At 37.5% G+C, this 22904-nt stretch overlaps 1 protein-coding gene across 6 annotated transcripts in view; it reads left to right on the top strand.

The window, feature by feature from the left end:
• TMEM117 (transmembrane protein 117) overlaps positions 1–14718 on the top strand; it is a 531690-nt gene extending 516972 nt beyond the window's left edge. For all 6 annotated transcript variants that reach the window (XM_033866885.2, XM_033866883.2, XM_033866884.2 and 3 more), the window contains 2 exons: positions 3674–3803; positions 12978–14718. In XM_033866885.2, the coding sequence (XP_033722776.1) occupies positions 3674–3803; positions 12978–13627 (780 nt within the window). In that variant the 3' untranslated portion in view covers positions 13628–14718. The remainder of the gene's footprint in view (positions 1–3673; positions 3804–12977) is intronic.
• Positions 14719–22904: the final 8186 nt, after the last annotated feature.

Below are 22904 nucleotides of genomic sequence, written 5' to 3'. Positions count from 1 at the left end.
CAGAAAGTATGTATTCTTTGGCCCTGGCTCTGCCACATGACAGCTACATTATTTTGTGACAATTCAACCTTTGTGAGGCAAATTCTTCTCATCCATAAAATGGATTAATAATAGCAACATTTGGGGATGATTTTGTATGTAATGTAACTCTGTAGCTTAGGATGATGCTAGAACACTGCCAGTGCCCGATACTTTATACCGCAAGCATCCGCAGGTTTCCTTTAGCCTCTCATGTTGCTGGTTTACCAGCTCCCGCCTACACAGTAGCAGTGCCAGCCCCACCACACTGCAAGTCCCCCACAGTTATTTGTGTGTCGCCACAGTGTGACCCACAATTTGCTCCTGTTCTTCTATCCTTCTTTGAAGCCACCTCATGCATCTCTTTGAGAGAGGTGCCCTTCTCTATGGTCCTGCTCCTGGTGCCCTCTGGGAGGACTCAGCTCTGACCCAAGTCCCATCAGAGATCTCAGGAGGCCAGTGCTGTGCCATGGATGAGGGCAGAAAGGAGAAGATGGCTGTTTTCCTTTTTCATCTGGACCTTGAGGCAGCCTTGGATGCAATCCTCCTGAAAACAGACCAATCTGCTTCCTCTGCTTCACTCTCAGGATAACCCTGACCTTGGAATCATGCTCAGAAATCAACCTTGCTTGCTGGCCTGTCTCTGTCTCTTCCATCTGTCTCCAGCAGTGTGCTAATTGCTGTCCAGGCATTATCCCATCCTCACAAGAAGCCTGTAAGATTGACAGATGAAGATGGGGACTCAGAATATCATCCTCTCTCCTCTTCTATCTCCTATATATAAATACTTGGGGTATCACCACCCTCAGATGCTCCCATTAAGATGAGTCTAAAACACATTGCAAGTGGTAGCAATGGTTATTATTTTTTTAAAGACTTTTTTGATGTGAACCATTTTTAAAGTCTTTATTGAATTTGTTACAATATTGCTTCTGTTTTATGTTTTGGTTTTTTGGCAGCGAGGCATGTGGGGATCTTAGCTCCCTGACCAGGGATTGAACTCACACCCCCTGCACTGGAAGGTGAAGCCTTAACCACTGGCCCACCAGGGAAGTCCCAGCAATGATTATTATTATCATCCCATTCTAAGTCAAGGTCAAAATTTATGCTGATTCAACGAGTCTGCAGAAATATACAGAGTAGGAACTGAACTACAGAAATCAGAGTACCAGGGAGAGAATGGGGGTAGGGAGTTAAAAGACTAAGGAAGACAGTTTTGAAAACCAAAATCTGGTCATTATAAAAAATAATGTATAAGGAGGGAATCTAAGAGAATTTACGTATCATCTCTTTTAGTAGTTCTCTTTGTTTTTAATTTATTAGATGGCATAAGATACTTTTCTCACACTTTCCCCCTAAATCCCTGCCTTGATCCCTTCTTTAAAAAAATAAAAAGACAAGTAATGCCATCTTCTAGATGAAGAGTAAGACTTTCTCTTCTCTTTCCCCTACTTTCCATTTCCTTAATTCATCTTTCTATCTCCAAGTACAGGTGGGAAATAATTGAGGAACAATTTGGGGGGGAATGAAATTTTGATTCCAGTCTACAAGAAATCTCTAGAGATTACTTTCAAACTAAAATCGATTTCATACCCAGTAGAAAGCTTTCATTTCATGAAATGAAAATCTAAATGATAACAGTCTAAGAACATCTTTCCAAAAGAAGGCACCCTAAGTACACTTGCCGAATTACTACCAAGATGTATTCTCTTCCTTTTTTTTTTTAACTTTTTTTAAAAAAAATTGAAGTGTAGTTGATTTACAATGTTGTGTCAGTTTCAGGTGTACAGAAAAGTGATTCAGATATATATATATAGAAAGAGATACAGATATAGGTATTCTTTTTCGGGTTCTTTTCCGTCATAGGTTATTACAAGGTAATGAATATAGTTCCCTGTGCTATACAGTAGGTCATTATTGTGTATCTATTTTATATAGATAATAGTGTGTATCTGTTAATCCTAAACTCCTACTTACACCAAGAAATAAGAGAGAGAATTTCTCTATTGATCATGCTCTGTGTTTTTTATCCAGGGCTAGTGAAATATTCTCTGGTTACCATTGCCAAGCATAAATTTTTTATGGCAGATGTCAGTTATATTTTAGTAAAAGACTAAATTCATTTTCAATTCTCTTGCAAGAGTCTTTCAAGTAACATAGAAAGAACAAGATATTATCAGTGGGGGAAAAAAACAAAATCAAATGCACTTTAATAAAATGCAATCATTCACAAGTATTATTACCAATCCATTTCCTACTAATATTTTAGATCAAAATGTACCAAATTCATTTGGCTCCAATGCTTTGGGTTTTCTGAATTTCCAAAATTACATGTCTATTTGCTGCTAAAATCTGAAAAACCAGAAGAGGTGAGACCAACAAGAAATTTGCGTACACACCAATAGAAAGGGATGATAATGCATCATTTTCTTCTTATATATTTATTTCTTATTTGTGGTTTAAAGTGATCCATTGATCAAGAAATTAATAGACATTGAAAACTTTCCTGGTTACCACCACTCACATACTCGCCTTTCCTTTAAGGTCTATTCTGCCTTAGTCAGAATTTTTACTAAAGAGGGGGGTGGAATGGACATGGAAACTCCTAAAATGTTCAGGCACACTATTATCAACACACCTCTATTAGCTGCATATATAGAAATCTTGGGAAAAAATAAGTTTTTTATATTGAGATGGCAGATTGAAATCTTAAATTAATATTTTGTTTATTATTTTTTCATATCCAAGTTTTTAAAAAATATTCTTTAAGTATAGGACTGTTAATTAATGATCATTTCATTACTAGAAATAAAAATATGGATTCAGCTTAAAGGTTTCTTCATTATTTAGTGTATTTCTTCTTCACATGCTAATTATGAACTTTAATTTGGTACCTCTATCCAAAAACCAAGAGCAGATGAGACACCTAAAAATATCTTCATTTGCATCTGTTTTCCTTCCTTATGAGACGGAGAGTCATCCCACCTGATTTTGCCTTGAAAACAAGGAAATAACTAATGACAATTTGGGAATGAATTCACTGTTCATCTCGCAAGCTAGTATGTCAGGCCCTCCATCGTTTGGTTCAAATTGATGCTAAATTGCAAGAGGGTAGGACAGGAGTCTTTGGCATTTTTCCATTCCATATAGTTGCTAGCAGAGATGATTAATAAAGCTCCCTTGATGTGAATTAAGGAACTCGGTTAAGTGAATTAGATCCTATTTACTTTGTCTTCTTACACAAATATGCTATTATAAGGTTCTTATTTTTTTAAAGTAGTGGAACAAAATACAACTAAATTACCCCATATTTTAAAAATATGGGTCACTTCCTTCCTATAAAAATTTAAGACCAAGTCTCCAGAAAGAAAGACAGAAACATGTATTGATGCACATCAAATCTGCATTGGTTTCTTATTATCACATTAAAGAGACAATCTAAGGATATAAGTTATGACTTAATTTTGATTTTGTTTGCATACCGCTACCTAATGTACATAAAACAACCATCACAGAACAAAACGGATACACCCAACAGCTAGCTGCATTTAAATGATTTTAAAATAGGTGCTTATAAAAAGTCAATTTTTGGTGTTTATCTGCTTAGGAATGAAACAAATCACAGATATGTTTTCATGTTGATTTTCTCTGGCAGGACTGGGAATTCCCACATTTCATGGGAGACGTCGATGTAAATCTTCCTGGTTTGCACACGCCTCACATGCAGTTCAAGATTCCTTTCTTCCAGAAGATCTTCAAGGAGGAATATCGTATTCACATAACAGGTATAATTTTGAACACAATTTGATTGTCTCCTAGTTAGAGTCATGCTAGCTGCTATAAAAGGCAAAGCAAATGGTAACATTTTAGAGGCCTACAGGAATATGGTTTTATTTTACTCACGTAACAGTGCAAGGCGGTTCCAGATCAGCAAGGGGCTGTGGACCATCATTCTGGGACTTAGATTCCTGGTGACTTTAACAATTTCAACTTCAACATCCAGTGGGCAAATGGCAATAATGAGAATGGGGAAAATGACTAAGAGGGTTTGCCTGTTTCTTAACCCCCTGGCCTGGAAATAAAACATGTCACCTCCATGCACATTCCATGGGGAATAACGAGTGAGATAGCCCCACGTAGAGTTGAGGAGAGCAGAGAGATATGGTCCCCCATTGGGCAGCCACTTGTGATGTCAGGTCTCATGTTCTAGCCTAGGAGTATCAGAGGTGAGTCATATCTTTGTTATGGATTGTTTGCTATCTCTGCCACCCTCCACAGACCACTACACCTCGGTTTTGTTCATTAGGTGGGTTTCTTTTTCACAACATACAGCTCAGTATATTTTTTCGTCGTGAATACTCTTTATGCTTTGTTCTTCATTTATTTCTGAGATCAAAACAGTGATACCCTAGAGCTCCAATCAGACCATGTGCCTTTAGGGAGTTGGGCCGCTTCTCATTTGATTGAGTAAAACTTATGGCTGTGGCAGGGCTCATGTTTGTCTCGGGCGATTCTCTTGTGGATCCTCAGATTATTCCATTTTCAGATGTGTCCTGCTCTTGAAGTAGCTCGAATATGATTTATTATAATCTTCTTCCATGACAACTCAGTCATTCTCATCTAAACAAGGCTTCCCAGAGCTTCGTTTTGTACCTCTTTTTCTCCTTATAACAAGAAGCAGTCAGCTGAATGTTCACAAAGAGAGAATGGCATTAGTTCTCAAGCTGTTCAAATGCAGGTAATGAATGTGTGTGTGTTTTAAGGACAATGGCCTAGGATCCCACACCTGCTATAATAAAAACTGCTGAAGAAATCTGTGCTTACACGACCGTCTGTGCTGCCGAATAAAAATAGCCTGAGCACAGAAAACGTGAACATCTGAGTACTGCAAAAAACCTTTGCTCAACTTGAAGGCTGTTTTTTGCTTTGAGCATGAGGCAACCTTCCTAAATTGGAGAATGAGCTCATGAATAGGGAAGATGCAGCAGGTTTCTTTTCCTATTCAAAATGAATGAGGCTCTTCTATTAAATTCACTGGGTAAATCAATCAATTTGAGTTCAGGTCACATAGTGTGGTTTCAGAGTCCCCACTTAATCTCTGCAGCATGCTACCCTCTCCGACTTCTAAAGCAGCTATGACACACGTGGTATCATCATATCCCTTTGGGTGGGCTTTTGACGGGACCATCTGTTCTTGCTATCAGCTCTTGTCTCAGACCATCGTGGCACTAATATTGTCTCTGACTGAATATCAGAAGCCTTATCAAAAATATACTGTTTGAGTGCAAAATATCAGGTTTAAAAAAGGGGGTAATGGAGGAAGACTCAGAAAATCCACCGACCAGAAAGAAAAATAAAGCTGTTAAAATATTTAATTTCGGTCGCTTTTGCATAGCTTTGTCATATATGCTGCCATTTATAGACAGGGGCAGGGGTAGGTTTTGTGGTTCCCAAAGCTTACACAATTTGGAATGCTTTACTTAAGAATATGAATACAAAATTACAACTAAAACTTGTATTCAGTGTCTGGGAAGGGAGCCAGGCACACAGGAATCTCTGATGATTCAGCATCATTACTTTCAAGGTAAAGCCTCCTGTGCCTTTGAACTAAAACATTCATCCCACCAAGTATTATTTTCTAAAAATGTAAAAGGAGGAAAGGCTAGCTAAGTTTTTGCAATAGAGACTTCACATTAATAAAGTTTTCCAGAAGATGGAAATATATTATAATTAAGGCTTTGGGGTAGTATTTGCCAAATTATGCTGATTATCATATCATCCAGGAATTTTATAAATATACAGATTGTTGGGCCCCATTCCTAGTGGTCCCAACCCAGTAGGTCTGGGCAAAGGCCAAGGAATGGGACTTTTGTAAAGCTGCCCTGGGTGATGCTGACCATTGAGAACTGCTCCTTTCTGATTGAGAGGACACCGGTGAGGTCAGGCTGTCTCCCTGAGAAGAGCCATGCAAATGATTGGGTATCTGGACCTACTAGGGAGGCTTTCAAGGGGCTTAAATTCAAAATAAGATAGGATACATGTGGGTTTTGGGGTGAAGGGCTCCACCATAAACTATTTAAATCCAGTTTGTGGTAAGATGGTCGTGTGCTTCCCCAGATCCAAGATAAAAATTTCTAGGAAAATGGTGACAGGTTTGGAGGCTGAAAAAAGAACTTTCCCCTCTTGTTTTGTTCTGCTGCTCTCTTTGTTCTGTGAATTGGTGAAGAGGTTGCTGAAGCCACTCTGGAGTATCACCCATCTCCCCTGAAAGGCCTTTGACTTTATCTGATGTTGTAAGATAGTTGTTTCTGGGCAAACCCAGGTAAAATCCCCCAAACACAGTGCTACATGTATTTTAACATGCTCAGTCGTTAGTAGCCCACAAATTTCCAAGTGAACTACAAATGCTAGCTTGAGAGGTTCCTTCAAGTTCTGCTTCTTTTTGTAAAGAGACCCTAATGCTTTCCTTGGTTAGCAAATCACCCCTGGGAGTATTAAGCGTGAAACCCTCTATATCCGTCTAGGTTTCTCAAACTTTATGTGTATGAGAATCACCTGAAGAGCTTGTATGAAAGGTCTATCAGCCACACACCCAGAGTCAGATGCCTGAGGTAGGAGGTGGAGCCCAGAATCTGCCATCCTCTGAAGCACCACCAATGCTGCCTACGCAGGCAGCCAGAGAGCCACACTTTGAGAAACACTGCGACTGAGAAACATTTTCTATAGTTAGAATTCCTCTCATCTCAGCTTTTATTTATTTTCTATGCACTTCTTAAAACAAAAGCCAAGGGGCAGAATGCAAATTCAATAGAAATGGGGTAGCCAGTGAGAAAGGCACATGTAGGGGCCTGACAGAAGCTAGAAAGTTCAGAGCTGGGGCCGACAGAGGAGGTCCCAAAGCAGAGCATGACTGGGGAAAAGGTCCAGAAGAAGCTGGAGCCAGGGCTAGGAAAGGATCCTGCAGACCTCCAGATAGCTCTGTCTATTGCTTTCTCTGTCTGTGTTTGTTCTGCACCAGAAGAGCCTAGACAGCAATGGCTGGGGTTCTCCCAGGGTCAAGGATGGCTTGATGGCCTCAACTATTACTTCTCTGTGATCTAGAAAAGATGTTCAGTGCAAGCTGAGGCAATGGAATGTAAAGACTTGGTGCATAGGTTCCAGCCCTGCTACTAACTGGTGGCAGGGCCCTTGTCAAGCTCTTTAACCTCTTAGAGGTTCAGTTTTCTCATCTGTTAAATGGGGACAGTAATGGTACTTATCCCATAGGATTGCAGTGAGAATGAAATTAATTAATATGTACAAGGCACTTAAAACACTGCCTGCCATGAAGTAAGCACTCAATAAGCTCTCAGTATTTTTACCTAAAGCTTTTCCTTTCATCCCTCCAGAATCTGGCTTTCCTATTTAATTCACAAACATTAGGTAGCCTGAGAGAGGGCTCTCAAATTACTTTTCCACTATTCTGAGTTCTTTCCTGTTATTTACTGGGCTGAGTCCTCAAGAAAGAGAAATCTAAGAATGAAAATAAAAAAATCTCTCTCCCAATGAAATGCTCTGTATGTAGACGGTTATCCGACACTGATGAGTTCCCATTGACATTCTAAAAGCCTTTATGATTTGAGTATTTTTTAATCCTGATTCCTAGCTTGTTTTATTTATGCATGTCAGAAATAACTTGAATTGTTGCATCTGTTTAGCTCATCTGGATCCCCCTTGACAGATGGTTTGCTGCAGTATGTCTGAGCTTTCAGTTTATAAGCTGGGCTACAGCTTATAAAAAATAAATCATCTCTATCCAAGGGTGTGTTAAAATATTTTTTTCTGGGAATTTTGACTTCAGTAATAAAGGGGATAAATGGTTAGTGATTCGGTCACATTGGTGCTTTCAGCGCAACTCCATTGTTCTCCTAAAAGTCAGTGCTAAATGCAACTGTGTAATTATCTCTTTTGCCCTCTTCCCTTTTACCTATAAGGTGAGTGCAAAGATGGATTCAAAATGTGATGTACTAAGTCTCAAGAGAGGAATGGCCTCTCAATTTAGTCTTGGAAGCTCCTATGAGTCCTATTAATGCCAATCCCGGTGGAAGCTCTGCCATCTGTCATCCCAGCCAGACAAAGGAAGTGTCCCATTGGTGGCCATCATCTGAGTAAATTAGGAGAGGGTTGGGGGAAAGGCCAGAAGGGAGGCCTGTGCATCTGTGAGGAGAGAATTCACACTGCTGGCACGATGATACCCATGGGAAGCCTTTCGGCAAAAATGGAAAATGTAGAAGTAAACAAGCCTGTGTAGGTCTGTGTTCTATTTCAGTTTCCTGAGATGCGTGAGGGCACAGGTGCTTTACAATGGTGAGAATGTGGAAAATAATGCTGAAAACCCCTTCATTTTATTTCCATAGGTGCCTGATTTCTGGCAAATGAGTTCCCAAAGATTGTTTTTTAAAGAGCTCTCCTGTGTCAAACAGATCATGGAAAGTGCTGGCGAGGGCAGGCCAGTGGTCCATCCAGCAGAATATTTTGTCTGGCAAAATTAGCAAGGGACTTGTTATAGGGAAATACAATGCATCCCCTTCACCATGACAGTCCCCAGGGATCGTGAATTTATCCAAAGTACACAAGGATCTCTTGCTATTCTCTCAGTTATGAACTTTTCTAAACCTTTCCTGCAGCAATTTCCATTTTCAGCGCATTTGTGAAGCTCTAGGAATGTACTATGTAAGTAAACTATGTTTACTTCTACATAAAGCAGCAATCCCTTTTATTTGTCCCAAACTCATCTTCTTCAAGGCCCTGGTTGCTTTGCCCACTGCCTGTCAGTCCTTGCTGTCCCTAAGCTGGTCTGTCCTGTCCAGGCTGAGATATTCTGGGTTCACTTATGCATAGATGAGGATTTTTGTAATAAAACTCACGTGATTTTCAGGAATTTGTCTTTACATCCAGAAGAAAGACTTGAAATATATAATTAATATAATCTTTGAGACAAATATTTTGTTTTTCCCAATTTTCCAGATTTTATCTTATTTTTATCTTAATTTTATTTTATTTTAGCAGTATCCTGGAATTCACCAGATCATGGCGACACGTGTATTTGACTTGAAAGACTAGAACTTCACTCCTCGAAATTTTTCTGGACATAGTATCTCAGACATTTACGTAATGATTAGTGGACATTTTCTGAGTTAACGTGTCTAAAGCTAAGCTAAGATCTAGGGAATACGGAAATGAGTGGCACAGTTCCCAATCTCAAGAAAGTCAGAGTTTGAGAGTCATCTAATTCAGTACAACTGAATGGCCCTTTCTTACACGATCTGTCTGCAGAGGAGGGAAGAATCTATCTGCTTCCAAATTTGTGTGTATAAAAGACCTTGTCTCTGGACTAATACTACTGCAAGCTGTAGACAAATTACAGTTGCTAAGGATTTTTAACAAGTTAAATATGGTGATTCAGAAAGCATATTTATATATAACTATACACTGGATCCTCTTGGATAATTAGTCCAGTGATATCTACCCAGTAATGTCAGTGCTTAGTAATTTATTCTGTTTTATCCAAACTGAAACATTTAGGATATATCTTTGTTACAAATCCTTACACACTCTTCTCTCTCTCTTTTCTATCACTAAGATCTTGTATTAACTGGATTGAAGAAGTAGAAGGAAGAAATGGCAGAAATAACACTACCCTACATTTTTGGCAAACAATACATTTCAGAGAACTTTTAAATATAACCTCTCATTTTATCCTAACAATAATCCTTTGAAGTGGGTATGTTGGTATTATTCTCCATTTCATAGAACAAAAAATTGAATAGTTAATAAGTAGAAGGATTTGGGGGAAGAGGACAGAATCATAGAACTGGGAGGCATCTAGTTCTGTTTCCTCAATTTGAAAATAAAATTGCTGAGATCTGGAGAGGTTAAACAAGTTACCCAAGGTTGTATTATTTAAGATGAGTATTAGATCTCCATCTGCTGATGTCTAGCCTGCAGTTTTTGTCACTATGGTACTCTCTCTCACAAATCAGTAAAGATGTGTTACAGCAGGGTGATGGTATCCCTGTCAGGCAACACATTCTTAATGCATGTCTCCTTCGTCCTATCTAAATATTCAGACACCAGGTCATGTGAGAAGCAACATAATGTGATCCTTTAGTGTGACAGTTTAGTGGTCAAACTGACCCAGCACCATTCAACTTGGGTAGAGAAAATAATTTGAAAAAATCCCCTTCTATCCTCAGGGTTCCTTCAGTTTGATCGCTGTACATTCACTATCACTTTTATTCTCTGGTTTTATTTTTTTCCTTTGACTATTAAACATTCCCTGAGCATCTTCTCCCCACCAGGAAAGCACCCTTCTCCAAGCTCCATGAGCATTCCTGTTTTTCCTCGCTGATTCCACGATGCTGTTAATGTTCAGTTTCTGACGTCATTACCCTGGAAACAGGACCCTTTATGAAGGACTGCTCTGTTCATGAGTTTATAAAAGTGACTAAGAGAGGATACACATTTTTCCAAGGGACCTTTATGAGTCAAGAAGGTGATGGTCAGTCACACAAGTCCAAGGACCTCTTCCCCTCACCATCCAGTCTGGCTTTATAACCCGTGTAGGTTACAACAAGGGAATAAGTATGGATCTTCTACAACAAAGAAGTATCCAAAGCCCCTCTCCCAACTGCTTCTATCACAGAAGCTACAAATTAGTGCCTCCGAGATACTGAATGATAATCCCTGAACTTTTATATATCACCTGTCTCTCATTCCGGTTGGCCTTTTTTTCCTATGATATTCTCCATTCTTTCCCTTCTCTCTCCCCTCAGACCCTCTCTTCCACATTACCTGATCTTTTTCTGTATGTTATTCTATCTGCAGCAAAATAAAAGCATATACTAGAAAGAAACATAACATTTTCCAAACCGTTCCCTGTCTTGCTTTTCTTTCTGGGACCACATGAATTGCTATTTCCTTCAAAATCTTTTCTGCAGAATTTAGCCCTCAGTTTTTATTCTGTTTTCTCAACATCTGCAGCATTAATGGTTTGTATCACTCCTTTGGCACCTCTTAAATGTGGCCTCTTATTATTATTTATCTGTTGATGTCTGTTTCCTATTTCCCCCATAAGATGATGAGTTCCTTCCTAGAAGGCAGTAGCATATGTCTTCAGCATCTACTAAGGTACCCTCCACAGAGTCTATTCTGAGCACAGTAAATGTTTGGTAATGACGCTCACCTTTGTATTTGAATTTCTCTGGCTTGAGCTTTCTTAATTTGTTGTATGGTTGATTCTGTTTTCGTTTTGAAGATTCAAGAGGGCAGGAGTGGTTTGAACTTAATAGTACCAGATGTTATAAACATTTTATCATATCTGGAAAAGTTTCCAATGTTCTATCGTACTTTGCAGTTTGGGTGTGCCAAATAAATCATTCAGGCAAGAGCTTCCATTACAAATATTATAAACCCTGTATAGTTGAATGATTTCAGGACAGGCAGAGTTATAATTTCCCTTCATATGATTTATACAAATTCTCTTCATAGAGAAGAAGTTGCACCTTCCCATGCAAATGAAGACATTATCATGACTTAGGCAAGGCTTTGATGATAATAATAGTAACAATTACTGAGTTCCTATTATGTACCAGGCATTGTGCTTAGTATCTAATAATCTCATGAAATGCTAACAGCTTAATAAGTACTGTTATTTTCTGCTTGTAAAGAAATTGGAGTTTAGAGAAGTTAAACAACTAACCCAAGGTCACATAGCTAGTAGGTTTGGGAGCCAGTCCCGGATTAAAGTTCTTCAACCTTGCATATAATAGGAGATTGAAAATGTGTAATGACGATGATAAAATACTTTCTTAAACTCCTTACAAAGTTATATTTTTATAGAGCTATGTGTTCTATTGGAGTACATATTTAAAAATACATTTTTACCAATCTTAGTTTAAGAAGTTTGCCCAAGATCCTATCTCTCATGTGAAGCACTAACTTAATAATGTTCACTATCACTATTTTTAAATACAAAATAAAATAATTTTGACATAACACATATAATTATAACTAAAACTTTTAGAACCTGTTATAAATATCACATAATTTTGCAAAACTATGAGCTGAGTATTACTATATTATTATGACACACTAAAACTTGGAATAAATTATAATAAAAATTATAATGGAATCTAGTATCCCTTGAAATTTTTTCAACATTCTTTCCATTTAAAGATGCAAAGGTTTCACTAGGTAGTATGTCTCTAAATAATACCTTATTTATGTAAGATTTTTAAATACTACAAAGAAGTCATAATAATTACAGTCTCTCCAAATCATGTCTTCTACAGCTATGGTTATATTTATATGTCTGACAAATGGATTCTGTTCAATGAGAATTTGATGCAATTATTTTTAAAGTCTTGAAATGAATGCTCAAGGATTATTGATCTGAATCACATCAACTAATAGTTTAATCAACAGGTCACCTACAAAGAGCAATGTGAATTCAATTGATATACTGCTGTGCTTGCACTGCAAAATGATTTATTTCTTTCCCTGGCTTAATTATAAAACTGTAAGAGATAGTCAATCATACGTTGGACTTTTCTTAAGAATTTCATCAGAACTTTGTTTTTAAACCTTAATTAAATTGTTCTATAGAATAACCTACATGGAACCAAATTTGAGTATAACTGTGGTGCCTTAAAAACCAGGAGACTTAATTTAGAAAGTGTAGTTACCGTAAATTACTGGCTCTGGGATCTACAGTTACATTTTCACATGCCTAGAATCCATTTAGGAAATCCCCATTGCCAATTCAGTTAATGGCAGCATAACACTCTCAAAAAATTTTTAGCAGGTCTAAAATATTAACAATTTATGCTATAATACCAGTATCTCCATGTTGTAGGAGAAAACTCTATTGCAGTTTTATAGGTCTTTGACTAATATGCAGTATTTCTTTTTTAATGCAGGTAAATGGTTTAACTATGGGATTATCTTTCTCGTCTTGATTTTGGATCTTAATATGTGGAAGAATCAGATATTTTATAAGCCTCATGAATATGGACAGTATATTGGCCCAGGGCAGAAGATATATACAGTGAAAGACTCAGAGAGTCTAAAGGATTTGAACAGAACCAAGCTATCCTGGGAATGGCGGTCCAATCACACCAACCCTCAGACTAATAAAACCTATGTTGAGGGAGACATGTTCTTACACAGCAGGTTCATAGGGGCAAGCCTTGATGTCAAGTGTCTGGCTTTTGTGCCAAGTCTGATAGCTTTTGTGTGGTTTGGATTCTTCATTTGGTTCTTTGGACGGTTTTTGAAAAATGAGCAAGGCATGGAGAATCAAGACAATACTTACACACGCATGAAAAGAAAATCCCCATCAGAACAAAGCAAGGACATGGGAATCACGCGAGAAAACACCCAGGCCTCAGTGGAAGACCCGTTGAATGATCCCCCCTTGGTGTGCATCAGGTCTGACTTCAACGAGATCGTCTACAAGTCTTCCCACCTAACGTCGGAGAACTTGAGCTCGCACTTAAATGAATCGACCAGCGCCACAGGGGGAGGCGACCCAGATCCAACGACTTCTAAAAGTACACCAACGAACTAGAACCGATTATTGGGGGATAGCACAAAGAGCAACCCTGGGTGTAACTTTCAAAAGTTAGTCTTTCCTTTTGTAAATGTTAAGGTTTACATAGCGTTAGGTAAAGAAATACAAATGATGCCACAACGGTGCTCAACATGCTTTTTCTAGGACTCATTGTTTTCTATTTGTATTATGATACCTGTGCCTACAGTATATCTAACAGTCCTCTAGAGATTGCTTTTTCACAGTTGTACAAGCTACTTACTGACTTTACAGCCTAGTAGATTAGCTGGTTACCCATGTATCTGATGTTCAACCATAGTGGTGCCTTGAGACATTAAACTTTTTAACTGTACCAGAAACGAAGTATGGAACAGTTCTCTAACCTGCTTCACATGGGTTTTTTTTATACAATTATTTTGATCTCCACTTGATGTCTGAGCAGGAAACAGATATAGCCAAGATGTGGCTCAGGAAGTATGTCTCGGTTTCTTATTCAGCAGCGGAGCTGGTGACTTTGACAGCTGGACTGCAGAGAAGCATTATGATTACCTTTGAATTTTTATTGGCTGTCTGCCAAACACAAATACAGATGCAGAATTCAGTAATAGGAGAGTGATAATCCATCATGGGTCACTACTTGTGAAATGTGACTTTCTCCAACCAGTAATTGCAATTAGATAATAATACCTAATTATGTTTTCCCAATTAAGGTAAATTGCTACCTGATTAAAAATCCTGCCCTTCACCTTTGGGAACAAAGGTTAAGATGCACAGTTAGGTGAACTCTCAAATTTATTGGCATTTACACAAAGCCCTAGAAAACCAAGAAACTGAAGTTTTAATTATGTGAGGGTTGCACAGCCTACCATTCACAATATTTGTACATCTTTCTGTAAATATGGTTGTTGACAGTGAAAATTGAAAAACATATGCCAACCCTGAGCAAGGGAACTCCTCTAAAAAATCATGCTGTGGAACTATGTAAGGTAGAAAAAAGGATGTGCATGAAAGAGTCTGTTTACTGGCTTGTTTTGTGTGTGTTTTGTTGTTTTTGTTTTCTTTTTTTAAGAACTAAACATCACACATTAATAAATCAGAATTATACATCAGTAATTATGTATTGTAGTTTTTTGTTTATAGTAGAAGAGATCAATTGTATCTTAGTTTAACAACAGTTCATTAATTTTTTTTTTTTAACTCAGAGCCAAGCAGGCTAAGAAATGGAATGCTCCCAACTTGCTTTAATTTTGTTCCGTAAATTGTGGTTACATGTTCCTTGAGGGGGTTGGGGAAGATCACTTTTAAGGCAAAATTATTTTCCTGTCACATACTGACATAGCTGTATTTTGTCTTTATGATTTTTTAAAACCTCTATTGTTTTGATCTATCTGCTTTTAAGCTTGCAGCATGTTAAATTTAGCATACATAATAGAACTGTGCATTTATCTGTCACTTGAGAGTCAGCTTTAATAAACATCTTTCTATGATTGTTTACTAGGCAATTGTAATCATACCCCTGCTGTTTATTTTACTTTTAATAGCCACACATGGGGTACTTAGAATCATAAGGATCTCTGACACTAAAATTGCAGAGATCAAGCTCACTATAGTAACCCACTGACCGTTCTGTACAAAGAAACTTACGATGTTATCCCTGACATGTAGGAACATTGACCATGACCAAATTTGCATAGTGGATGATTCAACTTTTGACTCTGGGACAAGTAAATAATGCCACTTAGGACTATATTTTTATTTATTCTGAAAGTCATTGTCTTGTAGAATGAAGATGAAAGTTGATTTAGAAAGTGGGTGTTATTATCAGTATGTAGTCCTTATGAAAATATTATTTGAGAATCTTTATGTGGCTTTTAAGGAAAAAGTGCTTCAATGAAGGATTCTAGTCAGCAGAAGTAAGATAGAAAACAAACCAACCAACCAATCTTAGAGCACTATGCTTATACATTTCAAAGGATTGACTAGAGAAATTGGCTATCAGCTGATATGAATATTTGTCTTTAAAGTTTCCATGAGTTTAGTATCAAATAGAATAATATCCAGGGATGACACGTTAATAGTCAAACAAGATTTGATCCTTCAAAGGCTTCCAATATTCAATTGTATAGACCAATCTTGACCTTTTTTATCTATGTGTGGGTCTCCCTCCTTCTTTTGCTACCTCTTTTGTGTATTGCACATTCCTTTTGCAACTATTCCAACTAAAGATTACAAAATGAAATAAAATCTAAGTCAAAATCTCACCCATCCATGTTTAGTCTCAGATCCTGAGACATATGTCACTGGACTATGACCCTGCAGAGCTTTATGAATACCAAAACTTTTGGACTATGGAGGACACTTAAAAAATGTGTAGTAAATTCAGAAACATTTTTAAAATTCAGAAAAATGGTGAGTTTAAAAGGAGGATTAAAAAATTACTAACCAAAATTCTAAAGAAAGCATAACAAATATGATGCCTTAATTGAAGTGATGCTTAAAGACTATAAACAATTATATATCTACTGTTCAGTAATTATAGTATTTCCTTTCATGCAGTTCAGAATCTGTACTTATTTGACACAATTTTAGTAACCGGCATCATAGAGAACTTCATTAGTAGTATAAATTGAAAATTAAATAAACTCTATGACTTTATGCCTGATAATATATACCTAGACATAAATCCTTTCACCACGTGCTCATTTAAATTATATAGCCACAGTCAGTTATCCCATCTCCCCATGGTGGCTCCTTATCCTGTCCACTTATCTTCTAGCACATCTAAAATCATCAGTGAATCCTATTAGAAATGCTAAGAATTATTTCCTCCTCATTTGTCCTAAGAGTCAGTCAGGCATAAAAATTTCCTGTCACTTTTATACCATCGGATTTCACAAGTAGTGTCCAATAGCACTATGAGCTGACAGTACAAGGAAAGAAGTTGTTCAACACAGACACTCAGATTTGAAGGTGCGAGTAGCACTGTCGTGTCTCACCACTGGGCTCTGGAGCAATTCTGTTACATTCTTTGGCTGTCCTGTGAGTCCCAACACAACCCAAAACAAAACATGAGAAAGGTAATGCTGACAAACCTCTTATATAGCCTCTTCCACCAGAGGGCAGACAGCAGAAGCAAGAAGAACTACAATCCTGCAGCCTGTGGAACAAAAATCACATTCATATAAAGATAGACAAGATGAAAAGGCAAAGGGCTATGTACCAGATGAAGGGGCAAGATAAAAACCCAGAAAAAAAAGTAAATGAAGTGGAGATAGGCAACCTTCCAGAAAGAGAATTCAGAATAATGACAGTGAAGATGATCCAGGACCTTGGAAAAAGAATGGAGGCAAACATCAAGAAAATGCAAGAAATGTTTAACAAAGACCTAGAAAAATTAAAGAACAAACAAACAGAGATGAACAATGCAATAACAGAAATGAAAACTACACCAGAAGGAATCAATAGCAGAATAACTGAGGCAGAAGAACAGATAAGTGACCTGGAAGACAGAATGGTGGAATTCACTGCTGTGGGACAGAATTTAAAAAAGAGAATGAAAAGAAACGAAGACAGCCTAAGAGACCTCTGGGACAACATTAAACGTGACAACATTTGCATTATAGGGGTCCCTGAAGGAGAAGAGAGAGAGAAAGGACCAGAGAAAATATTTGAAGAGATTATACTCAAAAACTTCCCTAACATGTGAAGGGAAATAGCCACCCAAGTCCAGGAAGCACAGAGAGTCCCATACAGGATAAACCCAAGGAGAAACACACTGAGACACAGAGTAATCAAACTGGCAAAAATTAAAGACAAAGAAAAATTATTGAAAGCAACAAGGGAAAAATGACAAATAACATAAAAGAGAACTCCCATAAGGTTAACAGCTGATTTCTCAGCAGAAACTCTACAAGCCAGAAGGGAGTGGTATGACATATTTAAAGTGATGAAAAGGAAGAACCTACAACCAACATTCCTCTACCTGGAAAGGATCTCATTCAGATTTGATGGAGAAATCAAAAGCTTTACAGACAAGTAAAAGCTAAGAGAATTCAGCACCACCAAACAGCTCTACAACAAAGGCTAAAGGAACTTCTCTAAGTGGGAAACACAAGAGAAGAAAAGGACTTACAAAAACAAACCAAAAACAATTAAGAAAATGGTAATAGGAACATACATATCGATAATTACCTTAAACATGAGTGGATTAAATGCTCTACCCAAAAGACACAGGCTCGCTGAAGAGATACAAAAATAAGACCCATACATATGCTGTCTACAAGAGACCTACTTCAGACCTAGGGACACATGCAGACTGAAAGTGAGGAGATGGAAAAAGATATTCCATGCAAATGGAAATCAAAAGAAAGCTGGTGTAGCAATACTCATATCAGATAAAATAGACTTTAAAATAAAGAATGTTACAAGAGACAAGGAAGGAGACTACATAATGATCAAGGGATCAATCCAGGAAGAAGACATAACAATTATAAATATATATGCACCCAACATGGGAGCACCTCAATACATAAAGCAACTGCTAACAGCTACAAAAAAGGAAATTGACAGTAACACAATAATAGTGGGGAACTTTAATACCTCACTTACACCAATGCACAGATCATCCAAACAGAAAATTAATAAGGAAACACAAGCTTTAAATGACATAATAGAAAAGATAGATTTAATTGATATTTATAGAACATTCCATCCAAAAACAGCAGATTACACTTTCTTCTCAAGTGCTCACAGAACATTCTCCAGGATGGATCACATCTTGGGTCACAAATAAAGCCTCAGTAAATTTAAGAAAATTGAAATCATATCAAACAGCTTTTCTGACCACAAGGCTACGAGATTAGAAATCAATTACAGGGGAAAAAAACGTAAAAAACACAAAGACATGGAGACTAAACAATATGTTGCTAAATAACCAAGAGATCACTGAAGAAATCAAACAGGAAATGAAAAAATACCTAGAGACAAATGACAATGAAAAACAATGATCCAAAACCTATGGGATGCAGCAGAAGCAGTTCTAAGAGGGAAGTTTATAGCAATACAAGCCTACCTCAAGAAACAATAAACATCTCAAATAAACAATCTAACCTTACACCTAAAGGAACTAGAGGAAGAAGAACAAACAAAACCCAAAGTTAGTAGAGAGAAAGAAATCACAAAGAACAGAGCAGAAATAAATGAAATAGAAACAAAGAAAAAAATAGCAGAGATCAATAAAACTAAAAGCTGGTTCTTTGAGAAGATAAACAAAATTGATAAACCATTAGCCATTCTCATCAAGAAAAAGAGGGAGAGGACTCAAATCAGTAAAATTAGAAACAAAAAAGGAGAAATTACAACTGCAGAAATACAAAGCACCCTAAGAGACTACTACAAGCAACTCTATGCCAATAAAATGGACAACCTGGAAGAAATGGACAAATTCTTAGAAAGGTATAACATTCCACGACATAGCCAGGAAGAAATAGAAAACATGAACAGACCAATCACAAGTAATGAAGTTGAAACTGTGATTAAAAATCTTCCAACAAACAAAAGTCGAGGATCAGATGGCTTCAGAGGTGAATTGTATCAAACATTTAGAGAAGAACTAGCACCTATCCTTCTCAAACTCTTCCAAAAAATTGCAGAGGAAGGAAAACTCCCAAACTCATTCTATGAGGCCACCATCAACCTGATACCAAAACCAGACAGAGATACTACAAAAAAAGAAAATTATAGACCAATATCACCCATGAATATAGATGCAAAAAACCTCAACAAAATACTAGCAAACAGAATCCAAAAACACATTAAAAGGATCATACACCATAATCAAGTGGGATTTATCCAAGGGATGCAAGGATTCTTCTGTATATGCAAATCAACCAATCTGATACACCATATTAATAAATTGAAGAAGAAAAACCATATGCTCATTTCAATACATGTAGAAAAAGCTTTTGACAAAATTCAGCACCCATTTATGATAAAAACTCTCCAGAAAGTGGACATAGAGGGAATCTTCCTCAACATACTAAAGGACATATATGACAAACCCTCAGCAAACATCATTCTCAATGGTGAAAATCTGAAAGCATTTCCTCTAAGATCAGGAACAAGACAAGGATGTCCACTCTCAGCACTATTCAACATAGTTTTGGAAGTCTAGCCACGGGAATCAGAGAAGAAGAAATAAAAGGAATACAAATTGGAAAAGAAGAAGTAAAACTGTCACTGTTCACAGATGACATGTTACTCTACATACAGAATCCTCAAGATGCCACCAGAAAACTACTAGAGCTAATCAATGAATTTGGTAAAGTTGCAGGATACAAAATTAAAACACAGAAATCTCTTGCATTCCTATACACTAATGATGAAAAATCTGAAAGACAGTTTACAGAAACACTCCCATTTACCACTGCAACAAAAAGAATAAAATACCTAGGAATAAACCTACCTAGGGAGACAAAAGACCTGTATGCAGAAAACAGACACTGATGAAAGAAATTAAATATGATACCAGCAGATGGAGAGATATACCATGTTCTTGGATTGGAAGAATCAATATTGTGAAAACGACTATATTACCCAAAGCAATCTACAGATTCAATGCAATCCCTATCAAATTACCAATGGCATTTTTCCAGAACTAGAACAAAAAATCTTAAAATTTGTATGGAAACACAATAGACCCTGAATAGCCAAAGCAGTCTTGAGGGAAAAAACAGAGCTGGAGGAATCAGACTCCCTGACTTCAGACCATACTACAAAACTACAGTAATCAAGACAATATGGTACTGCCACAGAAACAGAAATATAGATCAATGGAAGAGGATAGAAACTTCAGAGATAAATCCATGCACCTATGGTTAACTCAACTATGACAAAAGAGGCAAGGATATACAATGGAGAAAAGACAGTCTCTTCAATAAGTGGTGCTGGGAAAACTGGACAGCTACATATAAAGGAATGAAATTAGAACACTCTCTAACACTAAACACAAAAATAAACTCAAAATGGATTAGAGACCTAAATGTAAGACCAGACTCTGTAAAACTCTTAGAGGAAAACATAGGAAGAACACTCTTTGACATAAATCACAGCCAGATCTTTTTTGATCCACCTCCTAGAGTAATGGAAATAAAAACAAAAATAAACAAATGGGACCTAATTAAACTTCAAAGCTTTTGCACAGCAAAGGAAACTACAAACAAGATGAAAAGACAACCCTCAGAATGGGAGAACATATTTGCAAACGAAGCAATGGACAAAGGATTAATCTCCAAAATATATAAACAGCTCATGCAGCTCAATATTTAAAAAACAAAGAACCCAATCCAAAAATGGGCAGAAGACCTAAATAGACACTTCTCCAAAGAAGACATACAGATGGCCAAGAAGCACATGAAAAGCTGCTCAACATCTGTAACTATTAGAGAAATGCAAATCAAAACTACAATGAGATACCATCTCACACCAGTTAGAATGGGCATCATCAGAAAATCTACAAACAACAAAAGCTGGAGAGGGTGTGGAGGAAAGGGAACCCTCTTGCACTGTTGGTGGGAATGTAAATTGATACAGCCACTATGGAGAACAGTATGGAGGTTCCTTAAAAATCTAAAAATAGAATTACCATATGACCCAGCAATCCCACTACTGAGCATATACCCAGAGAAAACCATAATTCAAAAAAACACATGCACCCCAATATTCTTTGCAGCACTATTTACAATAGCCAGGTCATGGACACAACCTAAATGCCCATTAACAGACAAATGGATAAAGAAGATGTAGTACATGTATACGATGGAATATTACTCAGCCAGAAAAAGGCATGAAATTGGGTTATTTGTAGAGACGTGGATGGATCTAGAGACTGTCATACAGAGTGAAGTAAGTCAGAAAGAGAGAAACAAATATTGTATATTAACGCATATATGTGGAACCTAGAAAAATGGTACAGATGAACCGGTTTGCAGGGCAGAAATTGAGACACAGATGTAGAGAACAAACGTATGGACACCAAGGGGGGAAAGTGGCAGGGGGCGGGGGTGTGATGAATTGGGAGATTGGGATTGACATGTATACACTGATGTGGAAAAAATTGATGACTCATATGAACATGCTGTATAAAAAAATAAATAAAATTCAAAAATTAAAAAAGAAAGGTAACGCTAATAAACCACTCTTAGCTGCCCCTATAACTAATGGCTTATGATGCTACTGTATTATCTGACATTCACCCAAAATCTCAGCACCCCACCATTGCTTGTCACCTATCTGTCCTCACTGTGAACTGACCCTTATTTTAAATTAACACTCTTGGATACGCAACCCCAGTCTGGGTCTTGTGCTTTTATTGTCTTTTCTTCCCTCAGACAGTGAAATGGCTTCTCACTCTAGCTGGCCTGATTTCCTCCAGCTTTGTGTTTCAGGACACAACTCTAGCATATTAGCCAGCCCTGCCCTTAAGAGGGGTAGAGCAATTGAATTCATTTCACAACAGATAAACTGGCACTTTTCTCCTTGATCCCTATTTTCATTTTTAAAGATGTTTGTGTGCATGGGGTTGTGATTAATGAGAACAAAAATAGATAAGAGACTCGAGGTCATACATGTTTGGCTTACTACCATTTCGGCTGGACCAGAACTGTACTATAATTTGAACAATTAGAGAAGTTGAGATGTAGTATTTGTAGCTCACAAGTCACTCTTGTTGAAGATAATTGGAAAAAGCTGTGGATATTTATAATGGAAAGACAAGGTAAGGCAGATGGTGGAGAATGGATGGAAGCAGCAGCAAGGAAGACCTGGAAATGAAAAATGGCAGCTGTAGTGCAAATGAGCTTTAAAACTTCAGGGAGAGGAGGGACACGTTGTCAAAGGAGCTTCAACGTAAAGTTATCATGAGTGCAGTACTCCTACCTGTTAGGCAGGAGACTCAAAAACATATGTTCAACACAACTGAGGGGGTTACACAAAAGGTTGGTTGGTTGGTTTCTTAAGCATTCTTGCTTGCACTCAAGTTATGCCACTTCTGCCCCAGGGAGTGTGGTGAGACCGGGGAGAGGACAAGGTGTGGGACCTGGGAAACAAACTACAGAAGTAGGTGTGGGGAGAGTGGGCAACACGAGAAGAGAAGGACAAAATCAACACAACATTTCAGAGAGACTGCAGCATCCTTAACGGGAGAACACGCACGAGGGCAGAGTCTGTCTGTTAACATATTATCAGCAAATAAAAGCCGACACCTTGTAAATAAAAATATTTTGCAATAGACATTCTG

Source organism: Tursiops truncatus, chromosome 11 (genome assembly GCF_011762595.2).
Source record: "Tursiops truncatus isolate mTurTru1 chromosome 11, mTurTru1.mat.Y, whole genome shotgun sequence".
In the NCBI taxonomy this organism is placed as follows: Eukaryota; Metazoa; Chordata; class Mammalia; order Artiodactyla; family Delphinidae; genus Tursiops; species Tursiops truncatus.
The sequence above is the reverse complement of the archived record's forward strand: the minus strand, read 5'-3'. Positions and strand labels throughout refer to the sequence as shown.